This window comes from Pyrus communis, chromosome 12, assembly GCF_041283825.1.
Source record: "Pyrus communis isolate YQ-2024b chromosome 12, ASM4128382v1, whole genome shotgun sequence".
Lineage (NCBI taxonomy): Eukaryota > Viridiplantae > Streptophyta > Magnoliopsida > Rosales > Rosaceae > Pyrus > Pyrus communis.
Genome location: NC_142576.1, coordinates 17,820,759 through 17,845,628, shown reverse-complemented (window position 1 = coordinate 17,845,628; position 24,870 = coordinate 17,820,759). Strand labels below are relative to the sequence as shown.

The following is a 24,870-nucleotide window of genomic DNA, read 5'->3' as shown; positions in this document are numbered from 1 at the left end:
AATATTTACTAAATTATCATACGTCAATTGAACGAATATGGATACAATCGTTAACCGATGAAGAATTCGTTGTTCGGTGAGTATGATAATGGATAATGGCCGATGATTAATTGATGATTGCGGATATAATTAATTTTTATGATTATAGAGATCTATATAGCATTTTTGTTTCAAACCGAACCGTTGCTATTCCTATTGTTTAGGAGTGGAGCCACTCTTACATGGTGCGAGGTGTCGAGGCTTGGGCACGTGGATGCCACATCAATGGCCCACATCAGTAACCTTTTTCGTATCGGATATGAAATCCGGTTTTAATAATGTAGCCCGGTCGTCATCATTGACGCAGCTGTTTTTCTCTTGTAAGCAACAAAAACGTTTTCTTTTACTCAAAAACTCAGCCCAAAATTAACCGAAGATCCCGAAATCTGAAAACTTGTATGTTTCTTCTGGGTTTTCTGGGCGTTCGGTTCTGTTCGTTAACTTTCCGGAAATAGAAACTTCCATCAAACAAAAGATTTTGTCGGATAGGTAGCGGAGTGGCCTCTCTCTCTCTCTCTCTCTGCCGCCTTATCCACATGTTTGTAAATTTCTACCCAATCCGAATCCCATTCAAACTAATCGAGGCGGCGTCACCACACCGATATCTTTATCCCTTCACACTTCCCGAAAACTCCCATAATTCAATCCAATCCAATCCATTGGGTGGTATTTTAGGTTTCGTTAATCCAATCCCGTCACCTGTTATTTGTTGTTTGCAATTTCAATTTCTGATCTGAGAACCCTTTTTTTGTTAATTTGATTGCCTTGGGGATTTGATCAAGTTCATAGGGCTTTTTGTTGGGCAGGGATTTGGAAAGTACCCACCTAGCTGTTAAGCTGGTGGGGTTGCTGGGAATTTGGGGATTTGGGGTCAAAGTTTGTGTCTTTTGAATGCGTTCGGCAGAATTGTCTGGGATTTGGAAAGCTTCAAAGACAAGGAAAATTGGTAATATTTCATCTGCAACTAGTTTTTCAATTCATTTGAGCTAAAAGGTTGAAGCATTAGATAATTCTGTTGTTGAACATTTTGAATCATTGTGCTCTTAGTTCTTCATACATCCAGGATTGTTTTGTTATTCTTTCGAAAACATTGAGGGCTCGAAAACCGTATTGTAGTTGTAAAGTCTGTTGTAGATTTTATAGCTCTTCAGCTTTGTTGCCATAGAAATAGAAATACAGAGATTTTACTTACTCTGGAAACATGGACATAAGTAATGAGGCCAGTGTTGATCCGTTTCCAATTGGACCTTCAACCATTGTTGGCCGGACAATCGCTTTCAGGGTTTTATTTTGCAAGTCAATGTCACATCTGAGGCATCAAATATTTCGTACGTTTTTGAGTCTTGTCTATAGATTCAAAAACTTTTTGGCTCCCATGTTCTCATGGTTGCATCCTCGAAACCCTCAAGGGATTTTGGCAATGGTGACAATCATTGCTTTTTTGTTGAAACGATACACGAATGTCAAAGTCAAGGCGGAAATGGCTTATCGGAGGAAATTTTGGAGAAATATGATGAGAACTGCATTGACCTATGAGGAGTGGGCTCATGCCGCTAGGATGCTTGATAAAGAGACACCAAAGATGAATGAATCAGACCTTTATGATCAAGAAGTAGTTAGGAACAAGCTTCAAGAGCTCCACCACCGTCGTGAAGAGGGTTCGCTCAGAGATATTATGTTCTGCATGCGAGCAGATCTTGTTAGAAATCTCGGTAACATGTGCAACCCTGAGCTTCACAAGGAGAAACTTCATGTTCCCAAACTCATTAAGGAATACATTGATGAGGTAACAACTCAGTTGAGAATGGTTTGCGATTCGGACTCAGAAGAGCTCTCGTTAGAAGAGAAGCTGGCTTTCATGCATGAAACAAGGCATGCTTTTGGGAGAACTGCCGTGCTGTTGAGTGGGGGTGCTTCTCTTGGATCTTTCCATGTCGGTGTCGTTAAAACACTGGTCGAACATAAGCTTTTGCCAAGAATAATCGCTGGTTCCAGTGTAGGATCCATTATGTGTTCTGTTGTTGCCACTAGGTCTTGGCCTGAGCTCCAGAGCTTTTTTGAAGATTCTTGGCACTCATTGCAGTTTTTTGATCAAATGGGCGGGATTTTTACAGTTGTCAAGAGGGTCATGACACGTGGGGCAGTTCATGAGATCAGGCAGTTGCAAATGATGTTAAGGCATCTAACAAGTAACCTGACGTTTCAAGAAGCTTATGACATGACAGGTCGAATTCTTGGGATAACTGTTTGCTCCCCAAGGAAGCATGAGCCACCTAGATGCCTTAACTACTTGACTTCACCTCATGTTGTTATATGGAGTGCAGTGACAGCTTCTTGTGCTTTTCCAGGCCTTTTTGAGGCTCAGGAACTAATGGCAAAGGATAGAAGTGGAGAGATTGTTCCATATCATCCTCCATTTAATTTGGGTCCAGAGGAGGGTTCGATGCCAGTGCGTAGGTGGAGAGATGGTAGCTTGGAGATAGATTTACCTATGATGCAGCTGAAAGAACTGTTCAACGTTAATCATTTTATCGTCAGTCAGGCAAATCCTCATATTGCACCATTGTTACGGCTAAAGGAATTTGTGAGAGCTTGTGGAGGCAACTTCGCTGCTAAGGTATTCATTGATAGACCTCCATTCAAAGTCTTTTGAAATTTATGATTTTGTCCTTTTTTTTTTTTTGCATTCTCTCGCTGTCATTTTATTTTGCTAATTAGGAATATGAAGGGTTAAGGGCTTGTCAACACGCATCTGCCATCTTAATGCTGCTTTTCTTTTCCGTACCTAAAAACTTTGTAGAAGTTAGAAGGGAAAAGTGATGTTTTCATATAGCTGATGAAATGTTGTATGATTATCTATCACTAAATGTATCCTCAGTAGCAAGCCGAAAAGAATAGGTGATCCTCAGTTGGGATAACAAGCAATGCAAAAATCTTGGATGTGTCACGTAGATGTAGTTAGATTTGTAATGGCTTAATAAATATTTGTTTTGAACTAAGCTTCTAGCCACATCTTTACGGACTTATCCAGTGGCTTTGCAAATAGTCGTCTTGGTCAATTGAATTAGTCTATCATCTTGGTTAATCAGTAAGCACCTTATTGACAGTATACGAACATTAAGCTAGAATTTCTAATCATTTGGGCATTTGTTTGTAATTTTTATTTTTATTTATTTATTTTTTTTTAATTCTGTTGGGTCTGTTACATGATTTCGTTACGTTGACACTCTGATGAGATGAGTATTAATCAATTTTAGTATTTAACTGTGTAGCTTGCTCATCTTGCTGAAATGGAGGTGAAGCATAGATGTAACCAGATCCTGGAACTTGGTTTTCCATTAGGTGGACTTGCCAAGCTGTTTGCTCAAGATTGGGAGGGTGATGTTACTGTTGTTATGCCAGCCACACTTGCTCAGGTACGTGGATAAAGTAGTAATTTTGATGGTCAGAGTATCAGCTAGGGAATAACTACTGAATTAGGATTGGTCATCGTTTCCATGGAACCTTAAATTAAAGTTCTTTTTAAAACTTCCGTTATTGGCCAAGTCAAGTTTAACAAATTTCGTTGAGGACTATTTTGAAGATACCTTTCTATTTTCTTTAATCATCTGGATCATTTTTAATAATCCTAGATGGAGACTAACTAACGTTTTGTTTTTCTGACATATTTTCCAGTACTCAAAAATCATACAGAATCCAACATATATTGAGCTTCAAAAGGCAGCCAACCAAGGTAGAAGGTGCACTTGGGAGAAGCTCTCGGCCATAAAAGCAAATTGTGGCATTGAGCTTGCTCTTGATGAGTGTGTTGTAATTCTCAACCACATGCGTAGACTCAAAAGGAGTGCAGAAAGAGCTGCGGCTTCTTCTTCTCATGGCCTAGCTAGTACAACCAAATTCAGTGCATCTAGGAGAATTCCTTCTTGGAATTGCATTGCTCGAGAAAATTCAAGTGGTTCCCTTGAAGACCTCATTGGAGATGGTGGTTCTTCATTCCATCATGGTGTTGGCGCATCTACCAGTGGAGTTCATTCTGGTAAAAGTTTTCAAACCCACCGTAATTTATATGATGGAAGTGACAGTGAATCTGAGAGTGTCGATTTCAATTCTTGGACAAGATCTGGCGGACCCTTGATGAGGACAACGTCAGCAAATAAGTTCATCGACTTTGTTCAAAATTTGGACATTGATGCTGAATTGAACAGAAGTGTGCTGACAAGTCCGAAGTCAATGATGGTTCAGATGGGAGGCAATAACCATTATTATCAAAGCTCAAGAGGTACAACACCTGAAAGAAGTCCTGAAAGCATAAAATTTGACAAGAGGGAGTTTGGAAGCATGGTTTCAGGAAACGGTTCTAGCATTACGGTGACTGAAGGTGATCTCTTGCAGCCTGAAAGGATACATAATGGAATTGTATTCAATATTGTGAAGAAAGAAACATTTTCAAGTGGGAGTAGTCATGACTTGGAAAATTACGGCAGTGAAGTAGCTGAATGTGTGCAACTTGACAGTCCGGAAAAGGACATGGATGCTGGGTCTGTATCTGAATATGGTGATGCTGATATCACTTCAGAAGCCTTCTTAAATGAAACGGAACCTAATTGCCAGTCAGTGGATCAACCTAAAGTAGATGATTGTATTCATCAGAGCACTGTGGATGGCTAATTTTAAGGTACGTTTTGCTCAGATATGGTATTCAACAATTTGATCTGAAATAAATACTAAGAGCAGTGCTTGAAGTTTACATTTTAGCATTGCACTGATTTGCTTCTGCAGTAATTAGTAAAAGAAATTGATCTTGAGCTCTGCATACATGTAGGCCTTGACTCTGTAAATTACTTGGATTCACAAGTTGTACACAAATGTGATTCATATGGATCAATGAATGAAAAAAAAACAATTCTCTCTCTCTCTCTCTCTCTCTCTCTCTCTTTCTCTCTCTCTCTATCTGCCTGTAACTTTACTTGATTCCATTGAAACATACTTATAAAGCATAGTCCTTAAGAAATAAAACAGTCCATCGGGCGTAGTAAATTCCCCATTAGTGGTTGAGCAGTTCGAAAACAGGATTGTCAATAAAAGTTGCAATTGGAAATTGTAGAAATGTTCTGTTGGTCATCAGGTGACCAGCGAATGCATGGTCGATTGCTCACCCTTATATTTACTATCAATATTTGGAAACAAATAGATGTGCTTTCAATGTTTTATTCTTGCCCCCTAATGTCAAATCCGAGGGCGGTGACTATGAATCCTGTCATGCTGATCACGAGCACGAGGACAAAGATGAGAAACTAAATATTGCAGAACCACTTTTGATAAAATATTGCACAACTTGGCCCCTTAAACACATTTCATGTGTGCACTTAATCCGAAGGGGATTTAGTAACCAAATGAAACGTCAAATGACACTAACACGTTGTCTTTGATATCATGGGGAAGCACTTTGTTGTTTTGGTATCCTGATCATGTTGGGAATACACATCAATTCTTTACCCCCAAATTTTGCAGGCCTTTAGGAGTAGGCCGGAAGTTGAACATCGTGGTTGGTTGATTGCGGACGGGTCACTACTAGTTGCTGTTATTATATTGTCATCTAGTGGGGAAGGATCAATGGAGGTTATTTTCTATGCCTAGAATGCTAAGAACTTGGCAATCATATGTAGAGAATGGCCAACATAATATATAAAAGAAAGCAACAAAATCACATAAATGCTTCAAATTAGTGGTTGAAGCTTTGATTTTAAGAAATGCGAGCGAAGGTAAGTTACGTCTTCTCGTGGAAATACTTGAAATGGTATGAAATTATGTCTTTCTTTGAGGTTGGCTTTTAAAATATTAATCTTTGAGTGATTGATTTATTAATTGAGCTGTAAGTGCCTAATCTTTTCCTATCATTTTATAATATGTCCAATGTGTCAAAGAAAGAATTTTTTTATGGTGGTCCAAAATAAAGGATAATCGTGTCTTTTAATCGTTACATTTTGTTTGAAAAAATTCCGAAATATATGTTGTTGATGCACAAAATCAGCGAGATTTTGGAACAACGTAAAATGTCAAGTTTGTAACCTTCGCTTGATTGCTCTGGTTACCTAATGAGGATAACATGTAAGAAGATAGAGATAGGGAAGCAAACACAAAATGTATGTGATTCACCTTAAGTTTGGCTACGTTCACGGTGTAGAGGAGTTCTCATTAATAGTGAAGGGTTTACATAAATACATAGGTTCAAACATAATCATCATTAGTAGGTTTTAATGACTAGTTTAAGTACAATAATGACATTAGAGATTAATTGGAGGAGAATGGTCTTCTTTTATTGTTGAGGAGAGTCTCCGGCTTTCATCTGCGGTCGATGTGGGACTCTATGAGCTTTATTCTGACATTGACACATGTAGTGTTGTGATTGGCCTCTTAGTTGGAGGGAAACTCTTGTGCTTCAGCAACAGTGCCTCACTATGAACCCTTCAATGGGTCCTTGAAGGTGTGAAGTTGACCGGTGATTGGTAGTTTCGGGATTGGTTGAGCATGGTACAAACATATGCTATGGACAATGTTTTGTTGGTAGCCTCTTCTCTCAAATGATAGTTTCTTTTTATGGTCTCGGGTTCGATATTCCTAGCTGGTGAGTCTACTTGATTGTAGTCATGGGTAGGGTGAAATTCCCTATAGCCACCCCAAGCCCGGAAGGGATTGATAATCGTGGCTTGCCACCAGTTGTCCCATTTTTTACAAAAAATAAATAAATAAATATATAGAATTGGTCCCTGAACTTTCACTCTAGTTTAGATTTTGTGCCTAAATTAAAAATTCGTTAATTTTGGTTCATAATTTTTTACGGAGCTAACTCTAGCGATCAATACTCCATATATTTTCAAATTCATGGACTAAAATTAACGGAATTTTAATTTAAGGACGAAATAGAAACTAAGATTAAAGTTTAAGAACTAATTCTAAATTTTAGTATAAATCATACTGGAGAGTGTTAACTTCTTTTCTTGAATAGGGGAGAGTGGGACTAATGAGCTCCAATTTAAATTTTCACATACACAACACATGACATCCAGAACCATTGGGGACACCCCTTTTGAAGTTGTTGAAATTCTAGAAGCTGAATTGGGATACCACTTATAATTTTGTATGTATCAATACTTAAAGTTCTTGACGATGCAAACCGTGTTGATTTTGGAATAACATAGACTTTCAAGGTGTGATTTTTGCAAGATTGCTTTAGTTCAAGTGTAGGTAATAAGTAAAGACATAGAGATGAGAAACCAAACACAAAATGCACATGGTTCATCCTAAGTTGGGTTACGTCACCAGGGTAGATGAGTTCTCATTAATAATGTAGAGTTTAAATGATTCAAAAGTTTAAGCACAATCATCATCAGTGAGTCTAATAATTGATTAAGTAGACTAATAGCATCATGGATTAATTATGGGAGAATGATCTCCTTTTATAGTTGAGGAGAGCCCTCTATTTTCGTTAGTGGTTGATGTAGGACTTTAGTACCTTTATTTTGATGTTGACACATGTCATGTTGTGATTGCTCACTTGGTTAGAGAGGCACAAGCCCTTCAGTAGGTCCTCGAAGATATTTAGTTGATTTGTGCTCAGTTGTTTTGGGATTTGTGAAGTATAATATTTAATTGGTTGATGCTTAGTAGTTTCGGGATTTGTGAAGTATGATACAAACAATACTAATTTAGTCTTCTAAGAAGTCTTTATTGTGTTCTAAAGCATCTTATTATGCTCAAGTGTTATCATTCGTTAAATTTTAGTTACTATATCTTTGATCAATGATCTAACGATAAAAACATAGGAGTATAGAGTACCTGGAATGTGTTAGAACTAGAGAATCTCAGTCTCTTACGGGTGGAAAACACTTTTTGTCTTTACTACAACGATAATTTATACTAATTTACATTAAAAAATATGAGGTGGGCATCATAACTGCTCAAGTTGTCCACCACTTGTAAAAAGAAAGAAAAATACAACACGAAGACTTCTCAAAAGAGGATGTAACACGAGGACTTTTTAGGAGCCAAATACATCGGTTAGCTGGAAAATAGATTGATTATTTAGTATCATGATCATATGTTGGAACATAGAAAAGTAGTGGACACCAAAGAGTCAGACATCATTGTAGTTGCTTCTTTTTCTGGGAATGCAAAATGCCACAGTATGTGTCGTGTGAAGTGTGTAGTACGTGGTTGTGGTGGTCCGACACCGCTGCCCACTGACTTTGGGGAAACAGGACGACGTGGGTTGTCAAAAAACAAAGTGGCCTCTCCCCCCACAGGCCAAAAGGTAGCGCCACATCACATGAATTGAATATCAAGTTGTGTGCGCCACGGTTTCCCGTGTTATTTCCGCGTGCTCGACAGTTTCCGCGTGCTGCCCATCGAACCTAGTTCATTTAAACATTCAGTCGGCCCTGAATCTGATTCCGTCGTTTTCACCTCGCCGACATTGTGGAACTTGAATACTCAAATCATATTCTTGGTTGGGTTGTTGCGTCTCATAAGCGCTTGCTGACTTTTGTAATAGGAAAGCGATCCTCTACGGATCTCTTCTACTAACGTCATCGAATCAAGTGATCCGGATCTTCTAAATTTCATCTAACGGTCCATCTGTTTTGACTTCTTAAAAACTGTGATAATTTTTTACTGTTGGATGAAATTTAGAAGGTCCGGATCACTTGATTCGATAGTCTAGATGGAAAAGATCCGAAGATGATCTTTTTTCTTTATAATATACATGCTTTGACATCTGGTTGCATGTTTATGACACACTCTAAAAATAGTTTTTCTTTTATCAACTTTGTATGTGAAGAGTCCATAATGCCCTTCATTAACTAGAAGGGGGGCAAAACGCAACGATGCATTGACTCTGCTGGTTACATTGTGTTCCAGAGTTCTTCACGGCTCCGAAATTGGTTAGTCAAGGTACAGCAACCAAAGAATGGATCTGAATGTGTGGGTCTTGCATTAGAAGGAAGAGGGTTTCAATACAAACTCATAACCTCCGACATTGCTCGATTTTGTTGTTGGATGAATGAGTTATGATAAAACCTAGCATGGAAGATGGAGTGGGGAGAGAAAGATAGCTTGGAAGATGGAGGGGAGAGAGAGAGCGCATTTCTGAAGCTGCTGCACGAAGAACAAATGAATGGGAGAGGCATAGTTGAGCATAAATGAAAGTTGTCCTAATTTGATCAAAATGCCCTTCCCTTACAAAGTTCGTAACTTATTCATTTTAACTCGTTATCACACCATTTGCGTCCACACGCTCATAACGACGAGTACCAAAATCTTGGGAGACAATGTTTTCTAATACATGTCTTGAGTTCAGAGGTCCACAATCTTGGTAGAGTTCATGAGATTCTTTAAAGTGGTTATGGAGAACAATGACCAGGTTTGTACCGCGGATTTGGATATCCAGGATACTCGACCCTGAGAGCATGGTTATGGAGGACAATGACCAGGTGTGGGGTGGGCTTTGGGGATTCTTTAACGTACCCGAGTCGGATGTAAAGCGGTGGTGCTATTGCCATTCCTCAACTCGAAACCGACCCAATTATATACTTATATTAATATATTTTTTAGTGTCTCGAATTTCTTTTTTATTCAGTAAGGTTTTTGAACGTGAAATGATGAGCATTCAACAAAATAGTAGGTTGCTATTATAATTCTGTGGAATTTTTTTAAAGTTATTTACATTTTTATTAGTTTTTTTTTTTTTTTTTTTTTTTTTTTAGAGAATTATACTAGTTGATTATGTTAGAACCTCTCTTCAACTTCCACTCAATGTGAGCCAGCACACTAACAAAGTAATTAACGGAATTGTAATAGAGGAACCAAGTTAGTTTGATACAATCAATTTCAGGGACGACATTGATTGATTTTGAAATTAAAGGGCCAAAATGATAAGTTAGGTCAATTTTAAAAAACATTTGTGACAAACATCCATAATATTTTAGGGAGTGGGGAGACCAAATACAAAGGGTCTAGTGATGGGCAGGTCCATTAAATGGAAAAAGTACGCAACTACACATCTAAACCTCGAAAATTCTCCCTACCAGATCGGAGTTAGGCAAGGCGGTGTGCATAAGCACAAGGAGGAAAAAAATAATTCATGTAACCCTGAACCAAATCATTTGGGTTGTTTCATTAAAATGAAATAAAATAAAAAAGCGACAACCTTCTTTTGTCGTTTTCTAGCAATTTCCGACACCTTTGTTGTTAAGACCTGTCCCTAGTTTTATGTTATTTTTATTACTAAAAGTGTAAAATGATCAAAATGCCCCCAAGAGGCAAGAATGCTGACTTTCGTCGACCGTTGTGTTGTGACACATATTAGCTACTAGTTTAGTGTATTCTTGGAGTACTCATCGTTACGAACGTGTGGGTGCAAGCAGAATCAAATTTGGAGCTATGATGAAGATTTTGAGAAACAACGATTTTGAAGGGCAATTTAATCAATTCACTATTCTAGATATTAGGGTTAGATATTATTATTATGTTAATATTTTTCTGGTGGGATTTTTATGGCCTATAAGGCCCACACCTCACCCATCCTCTCCTTCTCTTCTATGTGTCATTTTCTTCTCCACACTCTCGGGGACTATTGAACACCCTCCCTCATCTCTTTTTCCCTCTCGTCTCTCTCTAGCTCCCTCTTTCTCTCCATGAACCACCACCTTGCCTCACCAACTCCGACGAGCTGCACCACCCAAACCAGGGCAGTACCACCATCTCCATTTTATGGCAGAGAACCACCATCAACATCTGATCTTCCTCGTCTCAAACCTAGGCCAAGGCCATGGGACCCCGACAGTGGCTAGGCCATTGTTCATTGTCTTTCCCGATGAGTTCGTGATGAACTCTCAACCATTCCGTTCAAGGTGAGTCTCGAAACCGACGTAGATTGTCATAGATCACAGTTTCATGTTATTTCTGGCCTCATGGTAATGTTCGACAGAGAAAATCAACTCTGGATGCTATTTCCCAATTTTTTGGCGAGGGTCTGACGACTTTAGAGCTGTTTTCTGGTCAATTCTTGCCACGGCTGAACCTCAAATATCCTTGTCTCCTTAGCTTCAATTTGAGTATTTATACGATGAAATGATTGAGTTTTGAACTCGATCGAAACTCAGGAAGTTTCCAGGCCAAAACCCTAGAATCCGGTGGTTGAAGCAGCATTGGCCTCAAGCCGAGTTAACCCGACCCATGAACCAAAACCAGGATCTGATCTGGATCCAACCGGTATCCAAACCTGACTCGCAAACTAGAATCGAATCCAAACTTGGATCCACGAACCAACCCAAACCCGAATCCGACCCGGATTCGTCCCCGACCCATTTCTAATCCGTTTGGAATATTCCAAAGAATATTCTATTAACGTGCAGTTAACCTTAATAGAATATTTATGTTCGGGGATAGAAAATTCCATTAAAGTTAACTGTTGACCAACGTTGACTTTTTCGAAATTCTCCTGAGAACCTTGCTAGGGTATTTCAACGCGTTGATTTCATTTTTGAGCTCCTTTTTTTTTCTAAATTCAAACGTTTTAATTGAGTTTTACTAATATGCCCTAATATTATGCTTAGATGCGATTATTATTGGAGATTCCGACTTTTCTAACTCAAACGGAAGTGACCTCGAAAGTAATTGTGAGTGGTTATTTTCTTTTAAATATATATATTTATTTATTTATTTAGTTTCCATATATATATATATATATAATAATGCACTTTCTACATGATGTCATAATTAAATTAACGTTATCAGAAATGCCGTAATGATGTGAATTATGAAATTGTCCTAGATCCTACAGAATGCACAGATATGCGTACCATTATGAGATGCATTAATTATATTTATAGCCATGAACAATATTATACTAGAACTATTGAATTAATGTTCCTTGATCATATTTATGTTAATTTATCATCGTGCATGCTACACTGGTGTTAGTATTCGTCCGGGCCAGAGCCAACCTTCACGTATATGTTCACATCGTACCGATACACTCACCTTGGATCCATGATGTGCTAGTCCTGTCCTAGATTGCTATAGACAATTAGGACTCGTACGTGATTCGTATAGCACCAATTTTCATGTGATTGTAGTACTAGATCGTAAATTATTATTACACACAGTCATGTTCATGTCAGAATATCTCTACATGAACTCATGTGTCAGTATAGGTTGATGAGCATCAGATGTTATATGTTTTATATGTAGAATACTATGAATTATTATATTTTCAAGATATTACTGTTTACGGTAAGTATTTTCATACTATACGTAGTATGTTATATTTGGAAACTATACTTGTTTTACGGTAATGGGTTATTATGTTTTCGAAAAGGTTTTAACAAGCTTTATTTTTGGGCCTACTCACCCTTGTTTTTCACCCCCACAAGTTTTAGTGGCAGAGTTTTTGTGTCGACGAGGATTCCTGACAAATGGTCCTACAGGAGATTACCTTTAATGGTATAATTCTTATCCTATTTTATTGTACTTTACATATGCTCTGGCATTACGTGTGAAATAGGTTCAATTCCACTCATATGAGCACTATTGAATTTAGTCACTTTTATGTTTAAATTTACTCATATTTTTCCAAATCACCACACCTTATGACTTCGTCACCTTCCTGGTGTCAGCTAGCACAGCTTGATTCCAAGTCCAGGTGGACATTCTTGGTCGGGGTGTGTCATTTGTTATCTAAGACTAATTTCACCCATTGCCATTGGAGGAGGGCAAGGGAAAGAGCTTTGGAATTGCTCTTTGAAAAGTGATTGCTTTTGTGCAATTCTACTCGTTGGTTAAGGGCAAGCGCAATGACGATTACTATTCACAAATATATATTTTTTATTTTTTATGCCTTGTAAGCAATGTTCTAAAAAACGGCCTAGGAGGCCACCTAAGCGCTGGACGTTGTCGTCACGTGGCGATTTGGGGTAAAGCGTTGGATGAAATTGGTGGGCCGCCTAGATGGCTGCTATGCGGTGGTAGGCGGGTTCGGCGGTGTAGCCCAGACTTGATTCGACAAACCCAGAAACTGCAACCCCGACAAGCTGCAAACCCAGAAGGCAGAAGCTTTTGCAATTTCATACACTTAGAAAGAGAATCCTAATCCTAACTGAGATTGCCAAGAAGAATAGAGAGAAAAAAAAAAGTAGGGTGATGGCCAACTCAACTTCCATCGCCTTTTGCTAGAGTGTTCTTTGTTTTTTTGTTTTGTTTTTTATTTTTATTTTACAGAACTAGAGTGTTCTTTGTAAATATCGAAGCATGGATGGACTCTCTGGATCTGTGCTAATTAAATTAGATACATTGGGGGATGTGAGCTACAATGGCCTTTGGGTTTCCTTTTACAATCTCTAGGGCTTATTTTATAGATTTGTACAAAATAATTTATTGCATAATTAAATCCAATAACTTCCCTTGGAAGCCGGTTTCTCATCAGCGATCATATCCAAACAATAAAGCCTTCCAAAACCTTTCAGATTACAAAACAATTTGTATTCTGCACATTTTTTATTTTTTCCAAATTTCTAACACATTTAGGTGTAAAATTCATATTTATATGATATATAATAAATTTTATTCAAATCCATTTAGTCCGCCTAGGCGCTAGGCCCCATGCCACTGCCCGACTAGCGCCTAGCGTTTTTTAGAACATTGCTTGTAAGTGTATTTAAGTGTGAACTTTGTAAGTTTCTCATTTTTTTTTTTTAAATAAAACTCCATGTTTAACTCTGATAATATGATTTCAAATACCAAGTTTCATTTAGTACTACGGTCTAATGGTATTCCTCTTTACTGTTAAGTGAGAGATGTTATATTCGATTCTCGCCAAAAACAAATTTGAATTATATTATTTATAGCCCAGTGTAAGGTGTAGCCCACTCCCCCAACCCATGATATAGATAATATTGTTTGTTAAAAGAAAAAAAAAATATTCAAATACCAAGCAAAGCATACCATTACAACACACATAATTAATTAAAAATAAAAGGGGAATGAAGAAGATGGTTAGGTATTCATAGAATTAAAATTTTAATTTTTTTTCTTTTTGTCCTACTATTTCCATTTTTCCATTTCTAATGATGGGATTAATCCTAACCATTTCATTTTTTTATTATTGAATCTAATGCTCCATAACGTACCATGTGGCACAACAATAACTTTTTCAGATTTTTTTACCGTTGGATATCACCAGGCTGTTAAAAATTCAACGGCTCTCATTGCACCATGTCAAGCAGGCATTGGGCTTTCTTTTCGAGCTGCAGTAGCGGGGTCCATGAAAGCATAAGCTATCGGCCCAATGGCCCAAGTTGATACACACCATACTAAAAATGAAGGAACATTACTGACGTCAGCCTTGCCCACTGGCGCAAGGCTGAACATAATGATTCGCATGGCCAGCACTCACCTCCTCAACTTGGCCCGTTGGAGTTATTTTTTTGAGTTGAAGGGCAAATTTCAAGCCCTTGCCATTGTCATCCATAAAAGTGGTCTAAAACAAGAACCAATTTCTTCAATATTAGCTTTGAAGTTGTAATGTTTGTTTTTTAATGAATGGTTATAGTGTCGTTTAAATTTAAAGGGTCTTTTGTTGTCTAAAATATTGTATAAGTATTTATACCTCATCCACCCAAAGAAGAATTCATAGATCTTCATGTTGTTTTTATGAGTTTGCCATAATAGTGATGTGATCCTTGTGCTGGACATAAAAATTTCTCCTATATTATGCATATCAAATCTAATTTGAAGTCAATGAATTAAATTTCTACAATTGAAAACTGTTTAATATCTCCATGAATACGATGAAACAAGTGAGAAAAATATTTTGAATAATGTCCAAAGAAACATGGAATAGACTGCTATACATAGGGGTTCAGTTGTTTTTAATCATGAGATATTAGATATACAATTACAATTGCTCAAACTGAACCTAGGTGTTAAGAGGCTGGTTACTATCACGATTAATCTTTAAGTTTTTAAAATTAAGAAATGACGCCTAACTAGTGATGATTGAGCTGGTGATGTTACAACCCGTCCCTAGAAATTATGAATTTTATAATTTTAATAAGTGACGTTACGAAAATGCCCTTTGAGGTAAAATGTTGACTCTTGTTGATTGTCGTGTCGTGTCACGTAAGAATCATTTTCTTGGCGTATTTTTGTAGTGCTTATTGCTCTAGACGTGTAAGCGCAAGTAGAAGTGAATTTGGAGTTATGGTTAAAGTTTTACGGAACTACAAATCCGAAAAGTCCGTGGATAAGGACACTATTTATTATTTCATACATTTCTCATAATTATATGGTTACTATTTTATTTTGAGTATAGAAAATTTAGAAGACGAAAAATAAAAAGAGAGAAGGCAAAAACTGCCCAGTCGTGGAAGAGAAATGAGGGAAATGAGCAGCCAATGAGGAGGAGAGATGAAGAAGATGGCAAACCAGAAGGAAGAGAAGGAAGAGAAAGGAGGGAAGGAGAATGGCAGCAAAACATAAACCCGACCCGTGCTACCCGCGACTCGGTTGTAGCTGGTGGGTTTCTCTGGCGAATTTCATCTTTTTTTTTTGATGAATTGGGTCGATCTACCACTCCTAATCATCATCTAGACCCTTCCTACCATTCCCACAACAAATTTGAGGAGATTAAAGTCGAATTTGGGAAAAAATGCACCGGTGCGTGTGACGGCTTCGCAGTGACAACCCATCAAATCCGAAGGTAATTCCTTCGATCACCACCACCCATAGCATCCTTTTGAGACCTGGAACAAAGCCCAAATAAGTTTGAGGACGTCGGAGTTGCAATGGAGTCAAATTGAAGACACCCAAATTATAGGGTTTCGCTGGGTTTTAGCAAAATTAGAGCCTTTCCAGGCCAAATTAGACTTGGCCACAGGCGCCAATCATTCGGGATGCCTCAATATGCATGCTAGTGAATCATAGCATGGACTCCAGGTGAGTGAATCTTTTCCTTTTTATCATATGTATATAATTGATGGTTCCACAAATGCTTCTAAATTGATTTAAGCATTTCATGCCATGTCATATATATATATATATATATATATATATGTATGTATGTATGTATATGTTTTAAAGTGCTAATAGATGGTTGAGTTTAGAAGATGTCATAGTATATCCATATACATGTCATCTACAATTAATTATTGTGAACTACGAATGGCTTGATCCTTGTTTAGGGTACGTAGGCAGTCTAACGAGACGTTAGATGTAGCCATACAATAAACGAGACTAAATAATTAAGACAATAGCCTTGTTTGAGGAATTGAGTAGTGTGAGGGAGATTGGTGAAAAATGTGAGATTTAACCTTAGGTTTTGGTAATTAAATGTTGGTCATAAATTAAGATGTAAAGAATCAAGAAATTGAAGTAAGGAAAGGTAAGTGGTGATAGTTAATTTAATTAGTATCTATTTGGACTTATCACTGATGATTACTCTCGAAAGTAAATAGTTCGGGAGTAGAGTGTTACAATTATGCATTTCATGCCATTTGTATATATGTTTATATATCTGGAAATATTATATATGGTTGAATTTCATATTTACATCATGGCATATTCATATGTATAGTACCTGAACCTAATTATTGTGAATTCTTTGAAGTACCAAATGATGCTGCAGACGTCCAGGTAAGATTCAGGTAAGTACATATTGATGATAGTGATAGTAGTGAGTATGATTGTGTTGAGATATGTTAGAGCTTATAAACCTGCACCTCGGTGTTAGTGCTCCTGCCCGTGGCCAGGGCATAGCCTTCACATGATTGTTCACCTCCTTCACCACAAGCTCATCTTGGATCCAAGGTAGGTGCCAGCCTGTTGTACAGACCACTTTAGATGGTTCCGACTTGTAGGTGACTTGGTGGTTCCGACTCATGTGCAGGATTTGGTAGATGAGCTATTAGCTAGCATATTGATGAGCTATTGGCTAGCATGTTGATGAGTTATTGGCTAGCTTATTAATTAGCTATTGACTAGCATTGATTGATGAGATATAGATAAGTCGTACAGGTCACTATAGGTGACTCCGACTTATGTGCTAGTATTGATTGATGTGATATGTGTACCGTTGTACAGGTCATCATAAGTGATTCTGACTTGCATGCTAGTATGGGTTATTAAGCACGTGATTATTTGTATTGCTATTGAGATGCTGGATAATGGTATATTTCCGGGTTTACTATTAGTATACTTTTGATTTCGTACTTTTACGTAGTATGATTTGTTGGAAATTATATAGGTCATACGGCGAGGGGTTACTACCTTTGATAATGGAAAGGATTTTGAAAATCCTTGTTTCGATCACTCACTCACATTTTCTATTTATGCACCCCTCCAGGTACTAGCAGCAGAGTTTCCGTATCGACGAGGATTTGTGACACTTCCCAGTACATGTGGCTTCTTTTAATGGTATAATTATTATCTTACCTTACGTTACTATACCTATGCTCTGTATCACGCGTGAAATGGGTCCAGACCCGCTCACCGAGCACTCTTGAACTTAGGCACTTTTAGATTTTAATTTATTCACATTTTATACATTATCATACCTTATGGCTTCGTCACCTTCCTAGTGTCGGCCAGCACGCCTCGATTTGGGATCCTAATGGATATTCTGGGTCGAGGTGTGTCAGGTGAACTTCAAGTAATTATCATAAACAAATGTCTATGGAATTTTGAAATGACATATGATGTTTTGTAAGAGGAAATTATGAGTGCCATGCCGCATAAATAAACAAACTTGTAGTTGAGAAGTTACACATGTGGAGCTTGCTCTTATTATGTCTATTTTATAATAATGACTTATATGAAATGAATTTACCGTCACATGATGTTTTGATTCAATTATTATGGAAAAAAAAAAACTTACACATGTGAATGTATTATTGTACGAAGACCAACAATAGCGATGACACAATTTCATACTTTTTGATCTAGTATTTCACAACATAAAGTAATTAATTGAAGACGGTGATTGTTTCAAATTTCAAAAGATGTCAAAATAAAGCTAAATAAAGATTATTCTGGAGGGAACAATATAAGATTAAGAATAATAAAAAAGAGAGGAATAAATCATTTTTTTAACAATCGATATTATATTTTAGGAGGAGTCTGGTTTAGCAGCATAATAAAATAGAAATAACATAGTTCAAATTTGTCTTTAACGAGAATCGAACATACGACCATCATTTATAAGTAAAAACGAATATCAATAAACTGTAATACTAAGTAGCATAAATAAACCAATTTAATTCATGAAAATATTACTGTGGCAGAAAAAGTTAAACAAGGATAAATATCCTCTTCGGATCCTCTCACACATCCTAATAATCTTATATTCTATCTGTTCATTGTACATCGTGTGATCAACTTTAAAGTTTTTAAGTAAACCAATCACAGGCTTACAGCAGTGCTAAGCCGCTAAAAATCTCCCAATCGGCTAGGAAATCCCAATAATTCAAAGTATAAATCAGCTGCTTGAAAAGGTTCCCCCACGAAGCTTCCTGGAAATTGCTATGGCAGTGCCTTCATTCCCACCATTTAACCCCCCATCCCTTCCTCTCTGCCTCCTATCTTTCCCTTTGTCTCTCCTCCTTCTCCATCATCACCATTATTATCCTATCTCTATCTACAACTTCTTCCCCCAGCTGGGTTTTCATCTTCAATCATGAAGTTCATCAAAATTAGCTCCAAAAATCTCAGTCCGAAACGCCTCTTCCGGTCTAAGAAGGACCGGTCCGCCGTATCTCGCTCCGAACCGCCGTCGTTCGGGTCCGAAACGGCGTCTGCCTCGTCATCCTCTTCCTCATACACAATCCACAAGCTCGGGGCCGGCGCCGGCGGTGTAACCACGCCCACCAGCGTTTTGCCCGAAAGATCGGGTGAGTGGTCCGAGCTTTCGGCTGATCTGCAGCTCGACATGGCGCAACCGTTTAAACTTATAGACCGAGACAATGATGGAGTGGTGTCGAGGAAAGAACTCGAGGCTCTTCTGTGCCGGCTCGGTAACGACCCGCAGAGTCGAGAGGAGGTGACGTTGATGCTAAGCGAGGTGGACCGAGACGGTAACGGTTCAATCAGCCTCGAGGCTGTGTTAAACCAGGTAGGGCCGGTTTCCGGTCCAGCTGCCGACTCGGAACTGCGGGATGCGTTTGAAGTGTTTGACACGGATAACGATGGAAAAATATCGGCGGAGGAGCTTTTGAGCTTTTTCAGGGCAATCGGCGACGAACGGTGCACGTTAGAGGAGTGCGGGCGCATGATAGCAGGGGTTGATAAGAACGGGGATGGATTCGTGTGCTTTGAGGAGTTTGCTCATATGATGGAGTTTCAGAGATGAAGACGATCCTGATCTTTTAGGCCTTTTGATTTTCTTTTTGTTAATTTCGATCGGGATAATGGATGTATGGTTTTTAACGGTATCTTGAAAATATTGAAATGATCAGAAGATCTGACGGCTTGGATTAATCAATCTCAAACCACATTTGTTTTCTTATCTTCTTTTTTTTTTTTTCGCTCTCTCTCTCTCTCTCTCTCTCTCTCTCAGTGAACTAATTCATCCGTCACAAAATTTGTTACTATAAAGATTTGTTGGAATCTCTCTCTCTCTCTCTCTCTCTCTCTCTCTCTCTCTCTCTCTCTCTCTGCGCGCTAACTCATCCGTCACAAAATTTGTTACTATAAAGATTTGCTTCCAACTAATGTATTGAAATTTAGAGTCCAGCTATCTAATATCCTCAACAATTGGCTTAAGATGTCAGGGAGGTTTCCAAACACCTAGCAATCAATGGAGGATTCAGGGTTTTAAACTTGAGGATTCCAATTACAAGGGTCAAAAAATTTATAAACAAAAATAACATTGAAAATTTAAATATAATACATTTCATTTAAAAATCATATGCAAAACAATATTACAAATTATAAAATCATAATTCAAGTATTCATTACGAGGTTTCATAAGTTATTAGGAAGTACCTAAGTTATTGAATATCTAATATAAACTACTAAATTTAAAACACCCGTCAAATAAAACTCTCTCAAAACTTCCACTATCTTTCTAACCAAACACACCATTTTTCTCTTTTACTAGTTTCCAAACATCCACATTCTCTCTCATTAAGAACAAAACTGTCATACATTCATCAACCGCCTCCTTCCCCATTCTCCCGAAGCCATGACAGATCATATCCATCTTACTAACCTTATGAAGAAAATTTCACCTATAAGAAAAATTATTAAGATGGTTGAAATAATTTGGGGAAATTTGGGCTTATATACTGCCCCTGCCAGACGATAGAGAAAGGTTGGAGGAGAAGTGGGTGGCACCGACGGATGAGACCATGGCAGAAGTAAGGAGGAGAGAGGCAGGAAGGGTCCCTATTTTCTTTCTTCTCCGTGCGCGGTCATCTTCTCCGAGAAGAAGACAACCATTGCAATCTGCAACCTATAACCTACATAGACCTCATGCTCGAGTATGAGGGGTCCTCGGAAAATTTATGGCAACGATTTAGGATCGTCGACGGGTCCTAAGACCTCCCTATGTGGATCCGCCCTTGCTAGCACCACCTAAATGACCAACCTTGGTTCCTCTTTCACCATTAAGGTCATCACCAATGGAGAGGTTAAACGTCTAAAAGCCAAAAAATAATTTGATTTGCCCAAAAATTAATCTTCAATCAATAGTTAGGTTATAAAAATAGTCTATTAACTTTAACTCAATTAGAGCAATGGTCCATCAATTAAAAATTCATAACCATTGGTCTCTTACATCATCAAAATGTGCATCTATAATCCTTTTTGTCAACTTCGTTAGAACTTCAGTCAAGGGGAAAAATAAGCAAAACCAAATGAAAAAAAATTGTAGCAACTGTCCCTCAACTTTAATCCAATTGAAGAAATTGTCCCTCAACTTTAATCTAATTGGAGTAATGATCCCTCAACTTTAACCCAATTGTAGTAATAGCCCTTCTAACATGAGTCATTTTTACGGAATTATGACAGAGTTGATAAAAATGACCATAGTTGCACGTTTTGATAAGTTAAGGGACTCACAGTCATGAATTTTTAGGTGAGTTACCATTGCTCCAATTATTGAGGGATCATTGCAACAGGGCATCATGCTAGCAAAATTTAGCTTCCTCGTAGCCCCTTTTTTGGCCCAACTCCTCATTTGCAATAATTGATTCAAATTTAACAGCTAGATTTGTAAACATTCAAAAGTAGTTTAATTAAATGAACTAATAAATTTAAAGTATAAACTTAAAACTATATTGAGGGGCTATGTTTAGCCCATTGGGTTGAAGATGGTATATGAGTATGGCCTACACTGTTTAACTAAAAATAATTTTTTTGTAGAGCCATAATTCTGGATGGGCTATCTTTAGCCCTTTCAGTTCGATGTGGCCTGAGTTCTCCATACCTTTGCGGTGCAGTATGGGATTGAGGTGATTAAAAAAAAAGCTACTATGAAAAAAAGCTATGAGAATTTTTGGTGTTTGGTAAACTTTGAAAAGCAGCTTTGTTTCAAAGTTTGGGGTGAAAAAAAGCCCAAAACCTGAAGCTGACAAGAAGCTGCCAATAGTAGCCTCCAAAAACAGCTTATTTTCAAAACACACGGGTGAACAGTGTACGTTTAATGAAATATTGAATAACCCAAAACTGCCCTCCTTTCCCTTCACCTATGCTCTCACCTTTCAGAGCTCTCGCACATAACCCGAACCAAGAGAATTAAGGTTATTTCCTTAAGGGAATTAAGGTGTATGAAACAACAAGTTATTATGGTTCTGATGCTTTTAAAATTTATGATTACAGGTTTCATTTGGCTGTTTGTTTTGCACATTTCATTTTTGCAAAGTAAAGGACATATGCAACACCTTCCACGATTTTAGAACACTTGAAGGTGAGACCTAATAAATAAAATAGCGGTTTGAAAAGTTGTGATGGCATGTTAATTCCCTTTTTTGTGAACTGATTTTAAAGCATATTTACCTATTTATTTTTTCATATTTTGTTTACATTTGATTTATGATAGATTACGCACATACTTAACGTGTTTGCATAAATTTATTGCCTTAAGCTTACACCTTAACAAATACCTATGAAATCTGCAGTTTTATCTAATTGAATTGGTTAGTTTTGATTTGCATTTTGTTAATTTGTATATTTGTAATAGTCGACAGTGTTGAAATTCTAGTTTACCACTTTCTGTCAACACTCTGCTTCTTTTTCTTATTTTATTTTCTATGTTTAAATAGCATGAACATACTAAAAATCTGTTAATTACAAACTATCCTTTACAAGTTTGTACTGCCTGTTTTCTTCTTTTACATCCAGTAGTTTTAAGACCCGCAGCAACGCACGGGCACTATTGCTAGTATTACCTAGAATTTCACTAGTTTTTAATTATTTCATGAAGAGAACTTTTAAAAAGGAAGCCAATTTTTGAAAATTTCATCCTACACACCTGATTGATCCATTAGTTAACAAAGCTCAGCCTAAGCGATTTTAACAAAATTACATACATGCCATTAACCCCTAACCCCACCACCACCATTTTTGCAGGACCAGGATTAGTTTTGTACATTTTTTAGTAGAACCAATTTGTATATATTTTTTTCAGTAGAATTAGTTTGTATATTTTAATTTCAACAAAATTACAAACATGCAATCAACATAACCTCTCTTCCACTATTTCTGCATGAGCAATTTCAACTATGTGTAGAATTAGTTTGTATACTTTTTTAGTAGAACCAGTTTGTATATGTTTTAGTAGAATTGGTTTGTATACTTTAATTTCAACAAAATTACCTATATGCCATCAGCCCAATTTCTCCTCGATCATTTATGCAAGATTTCAGCATTTTTGCAATATCTGTTTCAAAATTTCAACACTTTTGCGATATCAGTTTCAAAATTTCAACATTTTTGCAAGATTAGTTTAAAAAATTTCAACACTTTCTGCAATACTAGTTTCAAAATTTTTAAAACACTTATGCAAGATCAGTTTCAAAATTCTAATACTTTAGCGAGATCAGTTTCAAAATTTCAACATTTTTGCAAGATCAATTTAAAAAATTTCAGCACTTTTTGCAATACCAATTTCAAAAATTTTAAAACACTTATGCAAGAGTAGTTTCAAAATTCCAGTATTTCTGCAAAGATCAGTTTCAAAATTCCGCACTTACGCAAGATCAGATTCAAAATTCATGCATCCAAATCAATCAAGACCTTAAAATCAAATACTTTCAAAAAAGAAAAAAAATACTAAATTGCCAAACCAAAAATTTAAAATCTCATTCGTTCTTATAAAAGAAAAAAAAACACTCATAATCTGGGGAAATAAGAAAGAGAGAGACAAAGAAGGATGATAAGAGAGAGAGGTAGGAAGAAGGAGAAGAGAGATAAAATGGCGAATGAGAAGGAGGGGAGAGAGAGCAAGATAGAGACATGGGTAGGAAGGAGAAGGAAGAGAGAGAAAACGAAGAAGAAATAGGAGAGAGAAAGAAACAGTACAAATAAGGTCATCTCTAATCGAAAGGGCTAAATGAAATTGGTATCAAGCGGAATATCCTGTAGAATGATATGAAGTGTGGATTCAAAAAACAAGTTAGTTTCTCCAATCAAACAGTTGAAGGAAGAATAATTGACATGAATCTGATCTACATCTAAAATGAAGATTTGAAACTTAAAGTTAGGCCATGAAAACAATACACACCTATTTCTCAATGATTGGCAATTTTTCACATGAAAATTGGTTTGGCAACTAATGTTTCATAAATGAGGAGGAGAAGCTTCAAAGCTTTAATGCACTCTCTCACTCCAAAGATAAAATCTAACCAAGCACCGAACAAGTGAAAATCTAAGTAGATCAAGAGTGAAAAGCTGGCTATCAGCAAAAAAGTGACAATTAGCCCATGTGGACATACTTAAATTGCGTGCCCAACTCGCGTGAAAGCAGTGAACAATATTGATGAGACAACATTACAAGTCAGAATGTGATAGGAATTTTGTGAAATGCATATGCATGAACAAACCAAAAAGGTGATGTGCCACACTTTTGGACACTTATTTCCAAGAGCAACAACCCTTAATGAGAGTATATCTTAAAATCTAATTAAAGTATGTGTGGTACATTTATAGTATTGACAATGAAAGGCAAATCATTTAAGTCTAAACTTCACACTAAATATAATCTCGTCCATAATTATAGCCCTGCAAAAAATATTTTTAAATAAATAGTGTTAGGCCATACTTGTGGAGCCAAAAATAATCAAGAAAAATATAGAGGCGACACGTGGACTTTTGGGTGAAAAAGACAAAATTACCCTTAAGGCACATCGGGATTCCCACGGGCATATAACGGACAACAACGGCTCAAACGAGGTCAAAGGTGATCAAAATGGTATTTATTCAAAATCCTTTCATCATTCCTCATCAAATCCTCACCCACAAGGTAACTTCCAATTATTCTTTTCAAATTCGGATTAATTACCAAAATTAATTGATTAATTTCCTAATTGATTGCAATTATAGCAAGAATTTCACTATATGGCCAGTCCCTGTTTCTCCAAATAGGGCCGGCCACCCCTATATATAGCCCATCATTTCTCCAAAAACAAAAAGTTCATTCTTCTCCGAAAATTTTCTATACATTTTCTCTCTAAATTTCTAACTTTGGCATTGGTGACTTTTCAACCAAAGCCCCCCCTCCCCCAAATTCATTGTGGGCGCGTGAGGCTCTTGGCCTTGATCTTAGGTGTCAATTGTTCATCCACA

At 37.2% G+C, this 24,870-nt stretch overlaps 2 protein-coding genes across 3 annotated transcripts; both read left to right on the top strand.

Annotated features, from left to right (window-relative positions):
* The first annotated feature begins 307 nt into the window (after positions 1-307).
* Positions 308-5,966, top strand: SDP1 (Patatin-like phospholipase family protein). 2 transcript variants are annotated; one of them, XM_088681721.1, is made up of 4 exons: positions 391-2,656; positions 3,312-3,455; positions 3,715-4,714; positions 5,551-5,966. In XM_088681721.1, exons 1-3 carry the CDS (start codon positions 1,241-1,243, stop codon positions 4,705-4,707), a joined length of 2,553 nt encoding a protein of 850 aa, XP_088537847.1. In that variant the 5' UTR covers positions 391-1,240; the 3' UTR covers positions 4,708-4,714; positions 5,551-5,966. The 2 variants fall into 2 exon arrangements, with proteins under 2 accessions (XP_068342324.2, XP_088537847.1); XM_068486223.2 differs by lacking the exon at positions 5,551-5,966 and having other exon boundaries at positions 308-2,656; positions 3,715-4,951.
* A 12,417-nt stretch (positions 5,967-18,383) lies between these two features.
* On the top strand, positions 18,384-19,591 carry LOC137744924 (putative calcium-binding protein CML36). Its single transcript, XM_068484740.2, has one exon. The coding sequence runs from the start codon at positions 18,764-18,766 to the stop codon at positions 19,433-19,435; it is 672 nt and encodes a 223-aa protein (XP_068340841.2). The 5' UTR covers positions 18,384-18,763; the 3' UTR covers positions 19,436-19,591.
* The last annotated feature ends 5,279 nt before the right edge of the window (positions 19,592-24,870 follow it).